Source organism: Schistocerca gregaria, chromosome 1, assembly GCF_023897955.1.
Source record: "Schistocerca gregaria isolate iqSchGreg1 chromosome 1, iqSchGreg1.2, whole genome shotgun sequence".
NCBI lineage: Eukaryota > Metazoa > Arthropoda > Insecta > Orthoptera > Acrididae > Schistocerca > Schistocerca gregaria.
In genome coordinates, this window is record NC_064920.1 from 503,777,437 (window position 1) to 503,796,006 (window position 18,570).

Below are 18,570 nucleotides of genomic sequence, written 5' to 3' on the forward strand. Positions count from 1 at the left end.
GATGACGTTGGTGTGATGGCTCTGTCCGCCGTGGTCGTCACAACTATGCGTTTGCTCGATTTACTCTTGATTAACCCAATCGCTGGTTCCCAAGCCTTGCTAAGATTATAGCCACAGTCACGATTTATGAGGTCGTCATTGGTGCGAATTTCGATGGCCTCTCTAACAACGCTGTCCCAGTATCTCGACGTCTGTACCAGAATCCTCGTGCGGTCATACTCCGTAGCGTGATTTTCCAACAAACAATGTTCAGCGACCGCCGACTTGCTCGGATACATTAGTCGAGTGTGCCTCTGGTGTTCACGGCATCGATCCTCGACAGTACGCATCGTCTGACCAATATACGACTTGCCACATTGACACGGAATCCGGTACACGCCAGCCTTCCTCAAACCATGGTCATCTTTGGCGTTCCCCACCAGTGCATGAGTTTTATTCAGAGGACAAAACACAGTTCTGACACGGTGTTTCTTCAGAATGCGGGCGATTTTCCCCGAGAGTGCGCCTGTGTATGGAATAAATGCAGTGCCTACCTCCTCCCTCGTGACTTCATCCATATCAACAGGTTGTGCTGCAGTGGTTGGGCGGAGAGCACGTTGGATCTGCCACTCTGAGTACCCATTTTTTCGAAACACAGTTCTCAGATGTTCCAATTCCTGGGGTAGACTCTCTGTGTCAGAGATAGTGCGCGCCCTATGTACTAGAGTTTTAAGTACCCCATTCCTCTGTGAAGGGTGGTGGCAGCTGTCTGCGTGCAAATACAGATCAGTGTGTGTTGTCTTTCGATATACCCCATGACCTAGGGTGCCGTCAGCCCTTCTCCTGACCAAGACGTCAAGGAAAGGTAATTTACCCTCCTTTTCAGTCTCCATAGTGAATTTGATGTTGGGGTGTATGGAGTTTAGATGTGTAAGGAAGTCAAGGAGTTTATCCATACCATGTGGCCAGATGACGAACGTGTCGTCCACGTAACGGAAAAAGCAAGTGGGTTTCCATTCGGATGACGACAGGGCTTCCTCCTCGAAGTTCTCCATGTACAAATTCGCCACCACCGGTGAGAGTGGGCTACCCATGGCGACTCCCTCCGCGGGGCGCGGACGGCGGAGGGAGCGCGCCGCGGGCGGAGGGTATTTAAATCGGCCGCCGCCGCGACCGAACCCAGTTCCCCCTGAGCAGCCATAGCGTACGGATCTCCGTGCCGGCACGTTCACAGGAGCTCAGTCCGTCAGTTCACCTGATGATGGCGACATGTTTGATCGCCGAAATATTGTGCCCGTTGGACACTATAGACCGGCAGTACACCCGTGGATATTTTGATTAAAAACTTTGAAGTTTGCTGATGGCGTTGTAATTCTGTCACAGACAGCAATGGACTTGGAAGAGCAGTTGAACGGAATGGACAGTATTTTTAAAGGAAGATGTAAGATTAAAATCAACAAAAGTAAAACAAGGATAATGGAATATAGTCAAATTAAATTAGGTGATGCTGAGGGAATTGATTAGGAAATGAGACACTTAAAGTAGTGAATGATTTTTGCTGTTTGGGTAGCAAAATTACTTATGATGGTTGAAATAGGGAGGTTATAAAATGTAGACTGTCAATGGCAAGAAAAGCATTTCTGAATAAGAGAAATCTGTTAACGTCGAGTATAGATTTAAGTGTCAGGAAGTCCTTTCTGGAAGTATTTGTATGGAGTGTAGCCATGTATGCAAGTGAAACATGGATGATAAACAGTTTAGACAAGAAGAGAATAAAAGCTTTTAAAATGTGGTGCTAAAGAAGAATGCTGAAGATTAAATGGGTAGATCACTTAACTAATGAGGTGCTACTGAATAGAATTGAGGATAAGAGAAATTTGTGGTACAACCTCACTAAAGGAAGGGATCAATTGGTAGGACACATTCTGAGGCATCAAGGAGTCACCACTTTAATACTAGAGGGAAACAGGGAGGTGGGGGGAGGGGGGGTGCGGGAGGGGGGGGGTGAAAATGATAAGAGGGAGACCAAGAGATGAATAGAGTAAGTTACTCTTGGAGATGAAGAGGTTTGTTGCACAGGGTAGACTGACTTGGAGAGTTACATAAAACCAGTCTTTGAACTGAAGACCACAGCAACAACAGCTATTTTAATTAGATGTAATTATTAGAATAAATATATTATAATTATCGACAAGTAAATGTAGAAATATACAGAGTGTTCTTGAAAATGTATGCCTGTCGTGATGGGTAATAACCCTTTATACAAATGCAATCTGGTAAGGTCCCGAGAACTACTTTACAGGGACCAACAGCATTTGAAGTCTGACCTTTTTGAGCCTCACAAACCAACCTACCAACCAACTTCTTTGCACCTCGACACTTTGAGCTGCAGACAGAGAGGGCAGTCCCATTTGGCAGTTAGCTGTGTAGCGGTGAGATGTTTTTAACATAGCACGGTGAGATGTTTCTAACATAGCAAGAACAAATAGTGTAGGTGCAAAGTTTTTGAATATCACAGAATTTACGCTTGTACTACAAAAATTATGGTTTAAGCGAGAGTCGAACGATTGCCTCATACATGTTCGTTTTATGAAGCTCAAGTGCTAACTGCTAGACCACCCATCAACTCTAACATCCCACATCCATGAACGGGTACATAAGTTACATAATAGATTCGTAAAACTCGCAATTTTCTCAGAATTCCCAGAGTAGTGCACCTTTTATTGCTTGCACATTACATTGCTTTAATTGTGTGCTAAAGGTGTACAAAATCTGAGGTAAATCCATGATCCCACTGTCCTGGCCTCCCCTTATCAGGTAGCTTAAAGTACACTTTGGGAGTCAGGAAAGAGAGAAGTTTTTTCGTTTGATCCATTCTCCTCAAGATCAGGCATCACAGTGTGTCATAGGGAGTGAATTCGTTTGGCAATCGGGTACTGAAATTACATTCAGGAAAACTACAGAACTGTGAATGTTGTCTGCATATTTAGATCCTTTAGTTAAAAAAAGGCATAGATTGCTCTGCTTTCAGATGGTGTAGAGTAATATTGTGAAAACATATTTTTTTTGGTGGTGGTGAGGGAGGGGGAGGGGTAATTCACCTTTTGTAATTTACAGGTTTTAAATTCATTCTGAGCAGAATGGTGTTGACTTGATGATCCATTCCAAATGCCACTAGGTATTGTAGTTCCCAAGTGGCTTTGTCATATTTGATCATTTTGTGAATGCCATTTCCATCAGTTGGCACTCAACCATACTAAATACTAGTGATTGTGGATCAGTCAATAATCGATACACTCGAAGTTCCAAGTGGAGTGTCACCAAGGCAGCCCCTTCACCTCTTAGTAGAGGTTGGGTAGGTGACAGATCCCACAGGTACACTAATCTCTTTAGGGTGGGAAGTGTTATTAATTTTCAGACAAGTAAGCCTTGCAGATCTACCGGTATATAGTGTGCACCCATGCCCCAACCCTGACCACCCAAAAGCCTTGTATAACTTGAGTACACACACACACTATCTGCTCATCAAATCTGAGGCTATGATATTTTTAGATGTGTTATGCCTTAAGGAACTTTGTTTTTAAGTCAATTTGGTGTGGTAACCAGATCAGTTTGTTATATATCAATTTCATTATTTTTTTATATCATTTATCTCGTATCATGTCCTCTTGTGTTTTAGTGGACCTGACACATTCTCCAAACAATTTTGCTGTTTGGAGATGAATGTTTCTATGAGTACAGTTTTATTTATTAAATTATATGTTGCCTTTTCACAAACTGAAGCACGTCTTACCCAGCTGTTCCCATCGTGTAAAAGTTGCTTTCAGATTTTTTTCTGTTACATTATTAAGGGCTACCTTACAGAGCACTCATCAGTAGGATAGTAGGATGTTGATAGCTACTAATGGTACAGTCTTCCTTCAAAGAATTGGACAAGAATTTGAAGAATTCATCTCAGTACCACAAGTAACATACCTGAGGCAAATATAGGTTTACCTTAACAGCAATACACCCCATCAGCATAAGAGATTTGTACCATCATCAGAATCTCCGTGAAACCTAGATACCTGCTTTCCATGACACACAGTGTTTCACCGTCTTGCAGAGTTCTACTTGCCAAAGTATGTCCAGAGTTAACAGTATAGAATATTAGCAAAATCCTGGGGTTGTTGATTGAAATGTCAACTCTCATGTTAGCATGGTGCTTCTAGGATTTGGGGAGGTATGCCGATCCCAGATCAAATCCGCCTGGTGGTTTAATGATGAAGGCTGGTGTGCTGGCCAGTCTGAGTGTGGTTTTTCACATCCAGCTAGGTAAATACTGGAAAGTTTCCCATTTCCCACCTCAATTACTTGATTTGCAAATGCTATGAACTCATTCTCACACTTTCAAATGGAATAACACTAGAGACAGATACATGGGATACGCAAATTCCGTCCTGGAGGAAGAGTGGTGGTGGAAGATTGCAACAGTAAGGGCATCCTGCCTCTCTCTATGAGTAACATTGCTAAGTTCAGATTAAAATGCTTGTCCCTGTGAAGACACGTGATAAGGCCAGGAAAAAGCAGAAGAAGAGTGGTTTGAAGTGTTGGCCCAGTAACTTTGTGGCATTCCACACTCACCTTCTGGATACTTTTGCTACACTGCCTGCACGTAGTTCTGTGTGGGCACTGGTGTACAGTTTTACAATTGCTGTCGTGTTCGTCTTTTGAGGTTAAGTCCTCTTCAGTGAGGCTTTTTCCGCAATAGTTTGAGGCAGTGTGTGGAGCTAGTAATGGGGACCTATAGACTGACTAGCGACGGACTGACCACCAATAGACAAATATTTTGTTATATTCATGAATTATTTAGTTTCTGTGTATCATTCAGGATGAATTGGTTCCCACAGAAAATGAAAGTATGTGAAGCTTGGCAGCCTTGACCCATCTAATCTCAGTAACACAAGGTGTTCCAAACCCATATCCAGCCAAGACTGCCATGTGTCCTAATGTGTTTGATATTTGGAATGACCCATGGGCCACATGTAGCATTACCAAACATTTTGAGCACTGCAAGCATAAACCTCCACATTTTGCAGTGACATCGTGAGATGTTACCAACGCATGATACTAGAAATACAAGTAATATATTTCGTGGGCTCTTTGTACGCTGATTTCATTGCACTGTCAACTATTCTAAAAATATGTGTGTGAGTGTAGAATTCAATGAAACAACAATGTCTCTTGTAATTCATCAAATGTTTTTCTGTTGTGATGCCTCTTTTCCCTTCCAGGTTCTTCATGAAAGTTCTCATATTCTTGAAACTGAAGAATCAGATGTACCCACTGATGATAGTCCACCATTGACTATAGTAACATCTAGTGGTAACGTCACTCTTGATGTTGCAGAAATTGCAAGAAATAACCCAAATTTTCTTGAAGCACAAGATATATCAATGGGAGCAGCACAATTATTGCAAGCTGAAAGTGAAGAGGAAAACTCCGAAAACATAATGAAAAAGAGTGGTTCGTGTTATATAGTCCCTGAGTAGAGCAGAAAGGAACATCACCTATGGACATGAAATGAAAATAGAGGGGAAGTCTCCTTAAACATTCAGTGTATCTAATGGGAAGAGTTTTTGTTGTTTCATTCATTGCAGGCTAAGAAAACAGCTGTTTTTTCAGTTTTTAATTCCTAATTATGACTGACAGATACTACATTTTTCTTAACAGCCATTGACACACTGTTTAACAAACATTGATCTGTTCAGTGCAAAAACTATAATTAAGTAAAAAATACAAGTTGCAACCATCAGTGTGGAGTATTATTTACAATAATGAAATGAACACAAAAGGGAGAAAACGTATACTAGTTTGTCAAACCTCTCAAGTGTGAAACTGTATTTTTATAGTGTACACATTATATGTAGGTATTCCATGTTTACACTTTGATTTATAATAAATGTTTGCAATGTTTCTTTCTCTTTATGACCCACACCTATTGTTACGTTAAGGAATTGGTTATTTGTTGCTTTGACAGTTTTTATAAATTGATTGAATAAATATGTGTAATTGTAGTGATTTACTTGCACTTCGAAATTTTTGTGGATGTTCTATTTGCTGTCTCAGTGAAGCTAAAATTCAACAATATTTATGCCATCAGAAAGAAAATATTGTTAGTGATATTCACATCCTTGGAAATAAACTTCATTTCTGCCTTCAGTTTCAGTGTGTATTTGATATTGACAAAGAGGCTTTGGTGTTACAAGCCATTTAGGCTTCAATTTTTTAATTGTTTCTTTGTTCCTGATTTGATTTTGTGTGCGTGTATAGTATTTATTCTACTTATCTATTGTAGTACACATAATATACAATATTAATTTTATTTCCAGCTTTCACATCACAATGTTCATTAAGTTACTTTCTGCACTCAAAAAAACATTGTGTTTATTTTAATATCAGTTTTGTTGATTTATTGTTTTCTGCAGACGAAAAGGTTGATTTTTCTATAATTTTATTCATGATGTCAGTTGTTCAGCAAGGTGCTAATCTGCGGATAAATAATTCACATTTGTAGCACAAGAGCTTGCTCTTTTACCAGAGTGACACAGAAAGCAACTTACAGGCTTCATTTATCTAGGTAATTAACTAGTTTTATAAGCATCTGAGAATTGACAAATACTGCTAAGAGTGGTGCTGCATTATCAAGTTAAGTAAGACAAATATCTCCAGTCTCATGCTTGGATGAATGGAGTTGTGAAGAATCATCTGTTGAAGTGAACAGCTCAAAATGTTAGACCAAATTACATATTGATAATCACTATGACAGGGAGATTCAGATTTCAGTGTCTGGTTTGCACAGTATCTGTCTTTTGACTGAGATTCCTGGGTAGTTCGTATCAGATCCATATTCCTCCAAATTTCCTTGCAAAAAAGTGCAGGTGTGTCACAAAAACATTTCCAGTACTGTTCAGTACGTGCACCAATGAAATACTGTTAGGATCATTCTTAAAATTCGTAAAAGTTTTGCTCTTTAGCATTTAATTTTTCTTTCCTGCATTTGACAAATTATAGTATTACACCAAACATTTAAATTTTGTCCTTTATTATCTGTTGTACTATATAAAAACAAACTCAGTCTGAACAGGCCAACGATACTGACTTTCCACCATGTCATCATCAGCTCTAAGTCGCATACGGAGGGGCATGAGATCAGCACACCACTCTTCTAGCTGTTATCAGTTTTCGTGACTGGTGCCTCTACTTCTTGATCAAATAGCTCCTCAATTGGCCTCACAAGGGATGAGTGCATCCTGCTTGCCAGCAGTACTCGGCAGACCCGGACAGTGATCCATCCAAGTCTAGCCAAGCCCAACAATGTTGAACTTTGGTGATCTGACGGGAACTGGTGTTACCACTGCAGCAAGACCATTGGCATTGTCTTGTATAAGGCTTATTTCACATCTACCTGGCACCAGGCAGACAGCACCAGTTGTAAGGGTGATGTGCCTATGGGACATTTCACACATGGCCGACAGACAACGTGGATGGGTAAACAACAGACGGGCCGAGGCTGTGGGATGCTGGTGGCCCACACTGCGTCAGCCTGATTGCGGTGTCATGCAGAAATACCAACACAGGTGGTGGGGCATGCAGAACAGTAGGGCGCTACACATATACCTAACTACTACCGTGTGCTGGCTAGTTGTGTTTGCTTTGTTGGTGTTTCCATCTGTTCTCGACATTGGTCTTCCATGTCATGGTGGAAATTGATATCAAAATCCTTATAACATTAGTTCAGGAATGACCAGTTTTGTGGGACAAGACTTTAGGTACTTATGAGGACAGAATACAAACAAGGAATGCATCGATCAAAGGTTGCAAAGAACTGAACGAAGGCTTTGAACAAGTGTGTGACAAAGACAGAGATAACTATGGTAAGTACAAATCTTTATTTTTTACCTTAAATACAATTTTTTTTCATCAGTGGCACATTAAATTTTAGATAATTGTCATTTCACAGATCCCTCAGGTGTCATAAAATAATGCTTTATCATTTTTCGTACATTATTGGGAGAAATTCCCCCACGTACAAATTCACTTTTTGTTATACTTTCAAGTCCAGTTATGCACAGAGTATCCTTGGGGTTGTAGCCTTCTTTTTTAACAGTGGTATTGTGCAAAACAACACACGCCCTGACAATGTCAAGAGCATAATCGGGTTTTAAATTTATAGCTCTGTGGAAAATCCTCTATTTATTAGTCGGTATCCCGAATGAACATTCTATGTAACTCCGGGCTCTTGACAGGCGATAAATGAACATACTTTTTGCAACTGTTAAGTGGTTCCCAGAGTATGGTCGTAGAAGGTGTTGATGCAGTCCAAACGCTTCATCACCAATAAAAAAATAAGGTACCTTTGGACTTACTGTACCACGAAGGCATCTGTCCTCGGGAATTACTAGTTTTTTTTCCATCAGTGATTTCCACAAGAACATTCTTTAAATATAGTACAGCCTCTCTCTTTGCCATAACTGCTGATATCTACGTAGATAAAGCTATAATCAGAGTCAGCCACAGCCATCAACACTATAGATGAATATCCTTCGTAATTGTAGTACATTGAGTTACATGGATCATGGATGGGCAATCTGAATGTACTTGCCATCTACAGCTCCAATGCAGTGAGGAAAATTTGCTCTTTGCTCAAATTTTCCAGTCATCTTTGGTGGGTAGAGGCATATATTTGCTGGCCACTGTGATCAAGCGGTTCTAGGTGCTTCAGTCTGGAACCGCATGACCACTACGGTCGCAGGTTCGAATCCTGCCTCGGGCATGGACGTGTGTGATGTTCTTATGTTAGTTAGGTTTAAGTAGTTCTAAGTTCTAGGGGACTGATGACCTCAGATGTTAAGTCCCATTGTGCTCAGAGTCATTTGAACCATTCGAAGAGGCATACATTCATAATGCAGAGACCAAATAGGTTGGCACACACATGTGACTCTTTTACTGATTGAGGAAATGCTTTAAACAGTGTTTTAATTTTTTAAGGTGATCACAAAAATGTACATCGTTTAGGATAATATATATATTTTTTTAATTTTAGCTATTGTTTTCTTTCCCATGCACATGATTGTAATTGCCAACATTTTTATAGGCTGGATACATTCTCAGAAGGATATATTAAGGCTTTGAATGGAACTCTTCATTTGTGCATGTAGATTGCCTAAGGTTCGTAAACTAATCTGAAAATAATTTAAAAAACTTATCTTCATCTCCCCTTAATACCTCAAAAAGAACAAAGAAAATACCAACTTCGTCTCTTCTCATTTGAGTGGATGGAACCAATGCACTCTTCTTCTTCTGGTTTCCAAGCGTCTGTACTAGAGATACCACACTAATAGCTGGTCGTGCTCCATTTGTAGTCGAAGTCAACTGAATGTGCACAAGGCGAGGAATGACGACATGCCGTGCTGCTGTTGGGTACGTATGAAGAGGTGGTAGGTCTCATGTCGGCCAGGCAGAAATAACTGCTTGTCGGCTGCTGGGTCGATGTGAAATAAGCCTAAGCTATCAGGGTTGCCACAAGTTCTGGAAATCAGGAAATTTCAAACATATCAGGGAAAAAAACTGGAAAAATATCAGTAGATCTACATCTACATGACTACTCTGCAATTCACATTTAAGTGCTTGGCAGAGGGTTCATCGAACCACAATCATACTATCTCTCTACTATTCCACTCCCGGACAGCGAGCGGGAAAAACGAACACCTAAACCTTTCTGTTCGAGTTCTGATTTCTCTTATTTTATTTTGATGATCATTCCTACCTATGTAGGTTGGACTCAACAAAATATTTTCGCATTCAGAAGAGAAAGTTGGTGACTGAAATTTCGTAAAAAGGTCTCGCCGCGACGAAAAACGTCATTGCTGCAATTACTTCCATCCCAACTCGTGTATCATATCTGCCACACTCTCTCGTCTATAACGTGATAATACAAAACGAGCTGCCCTTTTTGCACCTTTTCGATGTCCTCCGTCAATCCCACCTGGTAAGGATCCCACACCGCGCAACAATATTCTAACAGAGGACGAACGAGTGTAGTGTAAGCTGTCTCTTTAGTGGACTTGTTGCATCTTCTAAGTGTCCTGCCAATGAAACGCAACCTTTGGCTCGCCTTCCCGACAATATTATCTATGTGGTCCTTCCAACTGAAGTTGTTCGTAATTTTAACACCCAGGTACTTAGTTGAATTGACAGCCTTGAGAATTGTACTATTTATCGAGTAATCGAATTCCAACGGATTTCTTTTGGAACTCATGTGGATCATCTCACACTTTTCGTTATTTAGCGTCAACTGCCACCTGACACACCATACAGCAATCTTTTCTAAATCGCTTTGCAACTGATACTGGTCTTCGGATGACCTTACTAGACGTTAAATTACAGCATCATCTGCGAACAATCTAAGAGAACTGCTCAGATTGTCACCCAGGTCATTTATATAGATCAGGAACAGCAGAGGTCCCAGGACGCTTCCCTGGGGAACACCTGATATCACTTCAGTTTTACTCGATGATTTGCCGTCTATTACTACGAACTGCGACCTTCCTGACAGGAAATCACAAATCCAGTCGCACAACTGAGATGATACCCCATAGGCCCGCAGCTTGATTAGAAGTCGCTTGTGAGGAACGGTGTCAAAAGCGTTCCGGAAATCTAGAAATACGGAATCAACTTGAGATCCCCTGTCGATAGCGGCCATTACTTCGTGCGAATAAAGAGCTAGCTGCGTTGCACAAGAGCGATGTTTTCTGAAGCCATGCTGATTACGTGTCAATAGATCGTTCCCTTCGAGGTGATTCATAATGTTTGAATACAGTATATGCTCCAAAATCCTACTGCAAACCGACGTCAATGATATAGGTCTGTAGTTAAATGGATTACTCCTACTACCCTTCTTGAACACTGGTGCGACCTGCGCAATTTTCCAATCTGTAGGTACAGATCTATCGGTGAGCGAGCGGTTGTATATGAGTGCTAAGTAGGGAGCTATAGTATCAGCGTAATCTGAAAGGAACCTAATCGGTATACAATCTGGACCTGAAGACTTGCCCATATCAAGCGATTTGAGTTGCTTCGCAACCCCTAAGGTATCTACTTCTAAGAAACTCATGCTAGCAGATGTTCGTGTTTCAAATTCTGGAATATTCCATTCGTCTTCCCTGGTGAAGGAATTTTGGAAAACTGCGTTCAATAACTGCGCTTTAGCGGCACAGTCGTCGGTAACAGTACCATCGGCACTGCGCGGCGAAGGTATTGACTGCGTCTTGCCGCTTGTGTACTTTACATACGACCACAATTTCTTCGGATTTTCTACCAAATTTTGAGACAATGTTTCGTTGTGGAACCTATTAAAGGCATCTCACATCGAAGTACGTGCCAAATTTCGCGCGTCTGTAAATTTTAGCCCATCTTCGGGATTTCGCGTTCTTCTGAACTTCGCATGCTTTTTCCGTTGCCTCTGCAACAGCGTTCGGACCTTTTTTTGTGTACCACGGGGGATCCGTTCCATCTCTTACCAATTTATGAGGTATGAATCTCTCAATTGCTGTTGCTACTATATCTTTGAATTTGAGCCACATCTCGTCTACATTCTCATAGTCAGTTCGGAAGGAATGGAAATTGTCTTTTAGGAAGGCTTCTAGTGACACTTTATCCGCTTTTTTAAATAAAATTATTTTGCGTTTGTTTCTGACGGATTTGGAAGAAACTGTATTAAACCTAGCTACAAATTAAATGATTTGTTTATTGAGATGTCGTGCATCATCACTGGCTGGGTGCAGCTGAGTATTTGCATCGCTTCCCTACTCCCTCATTCCTGTTGCTCCCCCCCCCCATCCTACCACTCCCCACATCTTGCAGTCAGAGCTGCCACCACTTCACGCCTGCTGCCTAGCAACTACTGACAATAGGCAGGGAGACGTGGATCTGATTCTGAGAGACCGTAGACACAGTGGCCAGAGATGGCGCACAAGTTTGCTTCAGTTGTGTGTGAGGGATTGTGTGAATGTGTGTGTATTCTCATTTTCTGACAAATGCTATGGCCGAAAATTTATTTGTGGGAGTATGATTATCTTTTCTACATACCTGTCTGCAGCTCAGTGATCATCTTTACAGTTAGTTGCTACCTATACACATTATTATTGATTCTCAGAGTATTCACACAAGTTATCTGTTGCATGGATTGATCATCACACTCTCATTTCATCAACATGTAGTCTGTGACTTGTGGACAGCTGGCCACATGAGTAGATTTCCGCAACAGGCGAAAACCACAGGGCATTTCTGTGGGTGTATGTAATGGAGCAGGCCTGACAATCTGAAGTCTGTCATTTCCCACTAATGCGCAGGCCCTGCCTGTCAGATCTAGTCTCACTGATATGCTCGCAGACCTGGTCTGTTTGTGTGTGTCACTATTCAGTGGTTTATTCACGGACCCAAGACTGCGGTTCTCCTCAGCAGCTCAGAAGCCACAGGTGATGGATTTCAGGAATTGTGACTGTCTCACCACAAGTGTGTTGTATAGCATGGTGTTTTATAGATAATTTATTTATTCTATTACATTTTTGCACTTCAAAAGTAAGCTATGTATTAGAAAGTATGGACAATAAAAAGAGAAAGTTGTGGCAGTCGTTGGCAGTTTGCACGCTATGTACTCGTATATTTCTCGAAAGGAAAATCACACAGTAACTGTAAAATAACACATTGGGTAATAACCAACAATAATGAACGTAGTAGAATCGACATTTTATTGGCAGTCACTTGTAGTGTTGGTTTACATCACTCTTCTCCGCCTTATAAGTTTTTTTTCAAGAGGCCTATTTTTTTCTGAGGTTATTTCTGAAACCAGTAATAGCTATTTTAAATTTGTCTTGCAACTCCAAAATGTGTATTTTTGTCATCAAATGTGTTTGAAATAACATCACTGAACTTAATAAAACATGTACACCATTTGGCTTGCCTTCTCCATGTAAAACAGTTCATTGCAAGAGATATTGATGTAGTACTTAAGATTTTTGGTCACATCAGGAAATGCCGTCTGATTGCAAGTTTTTTCTTACATATTTCCTCATGTAGCACTATTGTTTCTTGTACTGTATGTGCAAAGACAGATTTAAAATATCTTCAGTTATGAAGCAGCTGCAGACAATTTGGTCATGTAAATGAAGAATTTTTTTCTGGAACTTCATTTCAAATTTTGTAGCTTAGTTTTTGTAACAACACTGTGGGCCTCAGTTGGAAAGCTGCCTAGACAGTTTTCAGCCATCTCTTTATGCGCACTAGTTTTTACATTCTTGTTTGTGTAATGTTCATATCTCAATTTTCACAAACAGGTATTTCACGGTACAACTGTGTATTTTTCGATGTGGTCATTGGTCTAGGCCCTTCATTATATTTGTAGCAACTGAAACTTGCTGTCTCTTGGAAACCACTCACTCATAAGTGGTGAATTTCGAGTAACAGCTACAGTTCTCTTGTTTTCTTGTTAAAATTTACTTCCTTTGGGAAAACAAAAACAGCATGGAGTTTCCACAATGTCACCTTGCTAACATTCAAATGCCCTTGTAGTTTTGACAGAATCCTGAAACCGTGGTTTATTAAATGAGGAAATGTCATCAGTTCAGGTCAAAAGTGTATGAAAATCTAATTTTCGGTGTAAACACAAATGTGCAATTTCTTAACTTATCTTGTTGCAAAGCCACACTAATTCTCATTTCAGCAGCTATCAAAGACTTAAAAAAATTACGCATTCAGTTACATAAGCCTACAGTTACTCATATAACACTGTAGTCTAGATAAGAAAATTCCACATGCTTATCATGTAGAAAAATAGATATTTCTATGCTATCATTTATCAAAATCTTGTTTCGATAACTCGGAGTGTTTTTGAGGCTTGATGGATGCTGTTTTTTATTCTCGCATTCTGCGGGGGCAATCTCAAGGTTGGGCCTGCGCAAACAAAGGTAGGAACTGCAGGTATCAAAAAATCTGCCGGAAATACCAATAGCTCATTGGGAAAATTATTTTTTGCGCAGTATCTCGCCTTCGAAGATGCGCCAGCTTTTGATTGTTGCAGGAATGTTGTCAACAAACAACTTTCCATCCTCATTCATGTGGCAACCTTAACAATGTTACAATAGTATATCACGGTGAAACCAAGAACGGTGAAGTTCAGTGCTGAATGACTGGAGCTTTGAGGGGATCAAGGCTGACAAGATGTCAGAACTCCAGGCATATTGCACTGTATGCAGCAAGTCTTTAGCTCTCAGTAACATGGGGAAGATGACTATAATCAGCCATGTGGCTTTAGCATTTTCGAAATACCCTTGGGCAACTTGATGTTACGTATCCTTTTCTAATGTCAAGTTTTGGCGTTCATTGTGGAAACTTGCCACTATTTTTTTCAGTGTAGAGGGAGGATCGCACAAGGTACGCCTCGCTGCCCTGCTTTTCCCGTGTTTCTGTTCTCCTTCACTCTTTAAGACGAGGGGGCTCATTTCATTAACCCCTTCTCCATCGCGCGTGTGTTCTGAACCCGGAAATACCCGTTTTTTGACAACCACTGTTTTTCCCCTGATAGTACATACCTGCCAACTCTCCTGATTTACGTGGGAGTCTCCCGATTATTCCATTATTTCTCCTGATTTTAGCTAATAACCATCGAACCTAAAACAGTTGCTTTGAAAACTCATCATTCCAGTTTTTGTCAGTTGTGTAAATCTTTTGATTATTAGCCTTTTTGATGAGCATACTTCTCGGAGTTTGTAGAAATCAGGAAATTGTGCAAGACATGTTATAGAGTGTACCGTTTCCTCCTTCCTGTGCATTTTGTAGAACGTATACTCGTATTTCTCCGTTTTGTGCTCTGTTTGGACTTACGACTTACATTTGAGGGTCAATGTTGTCACTATGCCAGTGCTGGCAAGTTTAGTTGGCTTCCGACTAAATCTGGTGGTTTCGAGTACCTGGCTAGTGGGAATTCTGGTAGATTTTAAACGTATTGGGGTGGTTTTATGGTAAAATTACTTCTAAAAACACTTGATCCATTCAGCATACTGAAAATAGCACTAATTCATTTATTACATTACATTAATACTTATCCCATACCGGTAGATCATGAATACGACATTTCATAATGATGTGGAATGTGTCAGTTTACCGAAAGTTTTCTGTGCAAAATATATATATAAATTGATTTTATTACTGTTACTGCTTCGAATCTAAAAATTCATCTATTGAGCGGAAGAAGCTGTCATTCTAAAATTCTTTTAATTTATTTTCAACTGTTTTTGTTGGTTATCTGTCGGGCTTTTAATGCTATATGGCGAATGATCAAAGATTTTTTGTGGTAGCATAATTCATCCCTTTCTGTACCAAAGTCAAATTTAACCGAGAATAGTGAAATTCATCCTTTCTTTCAATGTTGTAGCTATGAACTTTGCTGTTATATTTGAAATGGTGTGGGGTATTCATAACACGTTTCTTAGATGTTATATATATTGTGAAGGCACTGTGAAAATCCTGAGTTCCTTAAATAAATGTACGCCAAGTGGTGTTGGGGGGACTCTAGCTATTATTCTGATTACACGCTTTTTTTGCAATGAATACGGTGCCATATGAAAGCAGTGAACGAAAAAGGACATAGTAGGCCAATTTACTGATATATTTATCAACAAAATTTGCAATAACCGTAAGAGCGTAAGTAGCTGAACCTAACAGTTTCATCAGATCCTCAATGTGTAACATCTACTAGCTCCGAAATTTATATCACTAAACATTTATAATACATGGTATTCTGTCTTCGTTCATGTATAGTTATATATTCTAGTATTAATAAATCAGCAGCCAGCATGTATTGTGCATACCTACAGTGCTGGTGTTAATGTGGTGTTTTTGACTTTACTACATATTGTTTTCAAGCGTAACATGGCTAAAGTAAACGCACAGTGCACCCAGAAATGTTGTGCTCAAATTACTACGCGATATTAAATTTGCCAACTGGTTAGAAAGACTTTTTGGCTGTGACACGAAGAGCGTCTCGCAAATTTTGTCATAGTACTTTGTTAGCATCTTATGCTGACATAAAAGCTATAGTGGGAAAATAAAGCCACGAGAGTTTCAGCAAACTAAATAAAAATGCCTTTCAAAACCGTAAAAGAATCTTTAGAAGTGGCTCAAGCTGAGGGTGCCCCTGAATTTTTTCCGATTGTGCAGTCATATCATGGTATCACTTGAGCTGTATGTGAATAGATTCAGACAATGATGTTTTTAGAAAACTAGAAATACATAGAACAAAGCGCAGTGCAGTTGTAAAAGCCCATTTGTGGAAAATATGCAGCCAGAAATAGGTGACAACATGTATAACAGGAACAACAAAATGTATTACACTGCTGCAACCAATGCAATCATTTCAACGTTTTTGAAATCAGTCAGCCTCAAACATTGTCATTCTGTTTTCTTGAAGGAATATTGCAACAATTTCTAAGCATTATGCATTGTTACGTAAAGGAAAGATCCGTTATTTGCATTTTACAATATTTTCTATGAGGGTGGTTTGAAAACTTCTCAGAATCACCACAAGAGGTCAGTGCTAGGCTGCTAATGCAATGAGTTCTTCACGTGATATTCTTTGGACTTTAGTATGTAAATACGTGCCATGTCAGTGCTCTTGGAAGAGAGGTGTGGCGGTCACATAGCTCTGTAGTTGTTCCTGTGTAGTGATTTTCGAAAATGGAAAAAAATCGAGATTCGAGCAGTATTAAGTACTTCGTAAAGAAAATATGAAAGCAAAGGACATTCATGCCGATTTCCAGAATACACTGGGATACTCTGCTCCTTCACATTCAACTGATTCCAAGTGGACAAATGAGTTTAAATTTGGCACGGAGAGTTTAGATGATGATCCGCGCAGTGGTCGGCCAAGATGTGTCATTACCCCAGAAATCATTGCAAAAGCGCACAAAACGATCATGGAGGGTCACTGATTGAAAGTGTGTAAAATTGCGCATGATTGCCAGATGCCATTGAAAGAATATATTACACTTTAACTGAAGAATTAGAAATGAAAAAATTACCTGCAAGATGGGTGCCGCGACCTTTGACACTGGATGAAAAACGCATGAGTATGGGCATATCGGAACAATGTTTGGCCCATTTTAGGAGAAATGAACAAGATTTTTTTGCGCCAGTTTGTGACCACAGATGGAACTTGGGTGCACTACTATATCCCAGAGACAAAACAACAGTCAAAGCTGTGGAAACATGCTGATTCTCTGCCACCAAAGACAATTCCTCTAGAGGGAAAGGTCATGGCATCATTGTTCTAGGATGCGAAAGGGATTCTGTTTGTAGATTATCTCCCCACTGGCAAACAATTACTGTAGAATACTATACTAACCTCCTGCACAAATTGCACCAAAGATACGTGAAAAAAGGCCCGGTTTAGCAAGGAAGAAAGTCATCTTTCATCAAGACAATGTGCGCCCGCACACGTGTCATTGCTGTGGCAAAATTACATGAACTAAAGTATGAATTGTTGCCACACCCGCCTTATTCACCTGACATGGCTCTGTCAGACTTCCACCTCTTCCGAAAACTGACAATTTTTCTTTGCTGATGAAGATTCACTTCAAACGAGGAATTGATAGCCAGGTTTTGCAGGCCCAGAGGAAACTCGCTCTCGAGATGGGGTGAAGCCACTGGAACATCGTTGGACCAAATGCATTAATCTACAAGGAGACTACATTGAAAAATAAAAACAGTTTCAGTGATGTAAATACTTTTTTTCTATTCTGTTCCAAGAACTTTTCGAACTGCCCTTGCACATTACTAGCCTGCAATTCACACTTAAGTGCCTGGCAGATTATTTCTTTAGCATTCTGTCTCGAATAGTGCACAGGAAAAACAAATACTTAAATCTCTCCGTTCGCGTTCTGATTTATTTTATTATAATGATACTTTCTCCCTACATAGGTGGGGGCCAACAATATAGTTCCGAATTTTGAAGGGAAAGTTGGTGGTCGAAATTTTGTAAATAGCTCACGTCGTAACAAAAAACGTCTTTTTTTTAACGATTGCCATCCCAACTCGTGTACCATTTCCATAACACTCTATCCCACATATCATGATAATACGAAACGAGCTGCCCTTCTTTGGACTTTTTCGATGTTCTCCATCAATCTTATCTGGTAAGAATCCCATAACATGCAGCGGTACTCTAGTAGAGGGCGAACAAGTGTAATATAGCAAGCTCTTTAGTGGATTTGTTGCATCTTCTAAGTGTTCTGCCAACAAAGCGCAGCCTTCGGTTCACCTTCCCCACATGTTATTTATGTGTTCTTTCCAATTAAAGTCATTTGTAATTGCAATTCCTAGGTATTTAGTTGAACTGACGGCCTTGAAATTCGCGCGATTTATCTTCTAACCGAAATGTGACGGATTTCGTTTAGTACTTGTGTAGATGACCTTATACTTTTCTTTATTTAGGGTCAATTGCCAATTTTTGCTTCGCACAGACATGATGTCTTTGCTGACGTGACGTCTGTATAT

The 18,570-nt window shown here is 40.1% G+C and overlaps 1 protein-coding gene across 2 annotated transcripts in view; it reads left to right on the forward strand.

Moving 5' to 3' along the window:
* LOC126354183 (protein BANP-like) overlaps positions 1-6,180 on the forward strand; it is a 175,370-nt gene extending 169,190 nt beyond the window's left edge. For both annotated transcript variants that reach the window (XM_050003631.1, XM_050003639.1), the window contains one exon: positions 5,253-6,180. In XM_050003631.1, coding sequence (XP_049859588.1) covers positions 5,253-5,510 — 258 coding nt within the window. In that variant the 3' untranslated portion in view covers positions 5,511-6,180. The remainder of the gene's footprint in view (positions 1-5,252) is intronic.
* Positions 6,181-18,570: the final 12,390 nt, after the last annotated feature.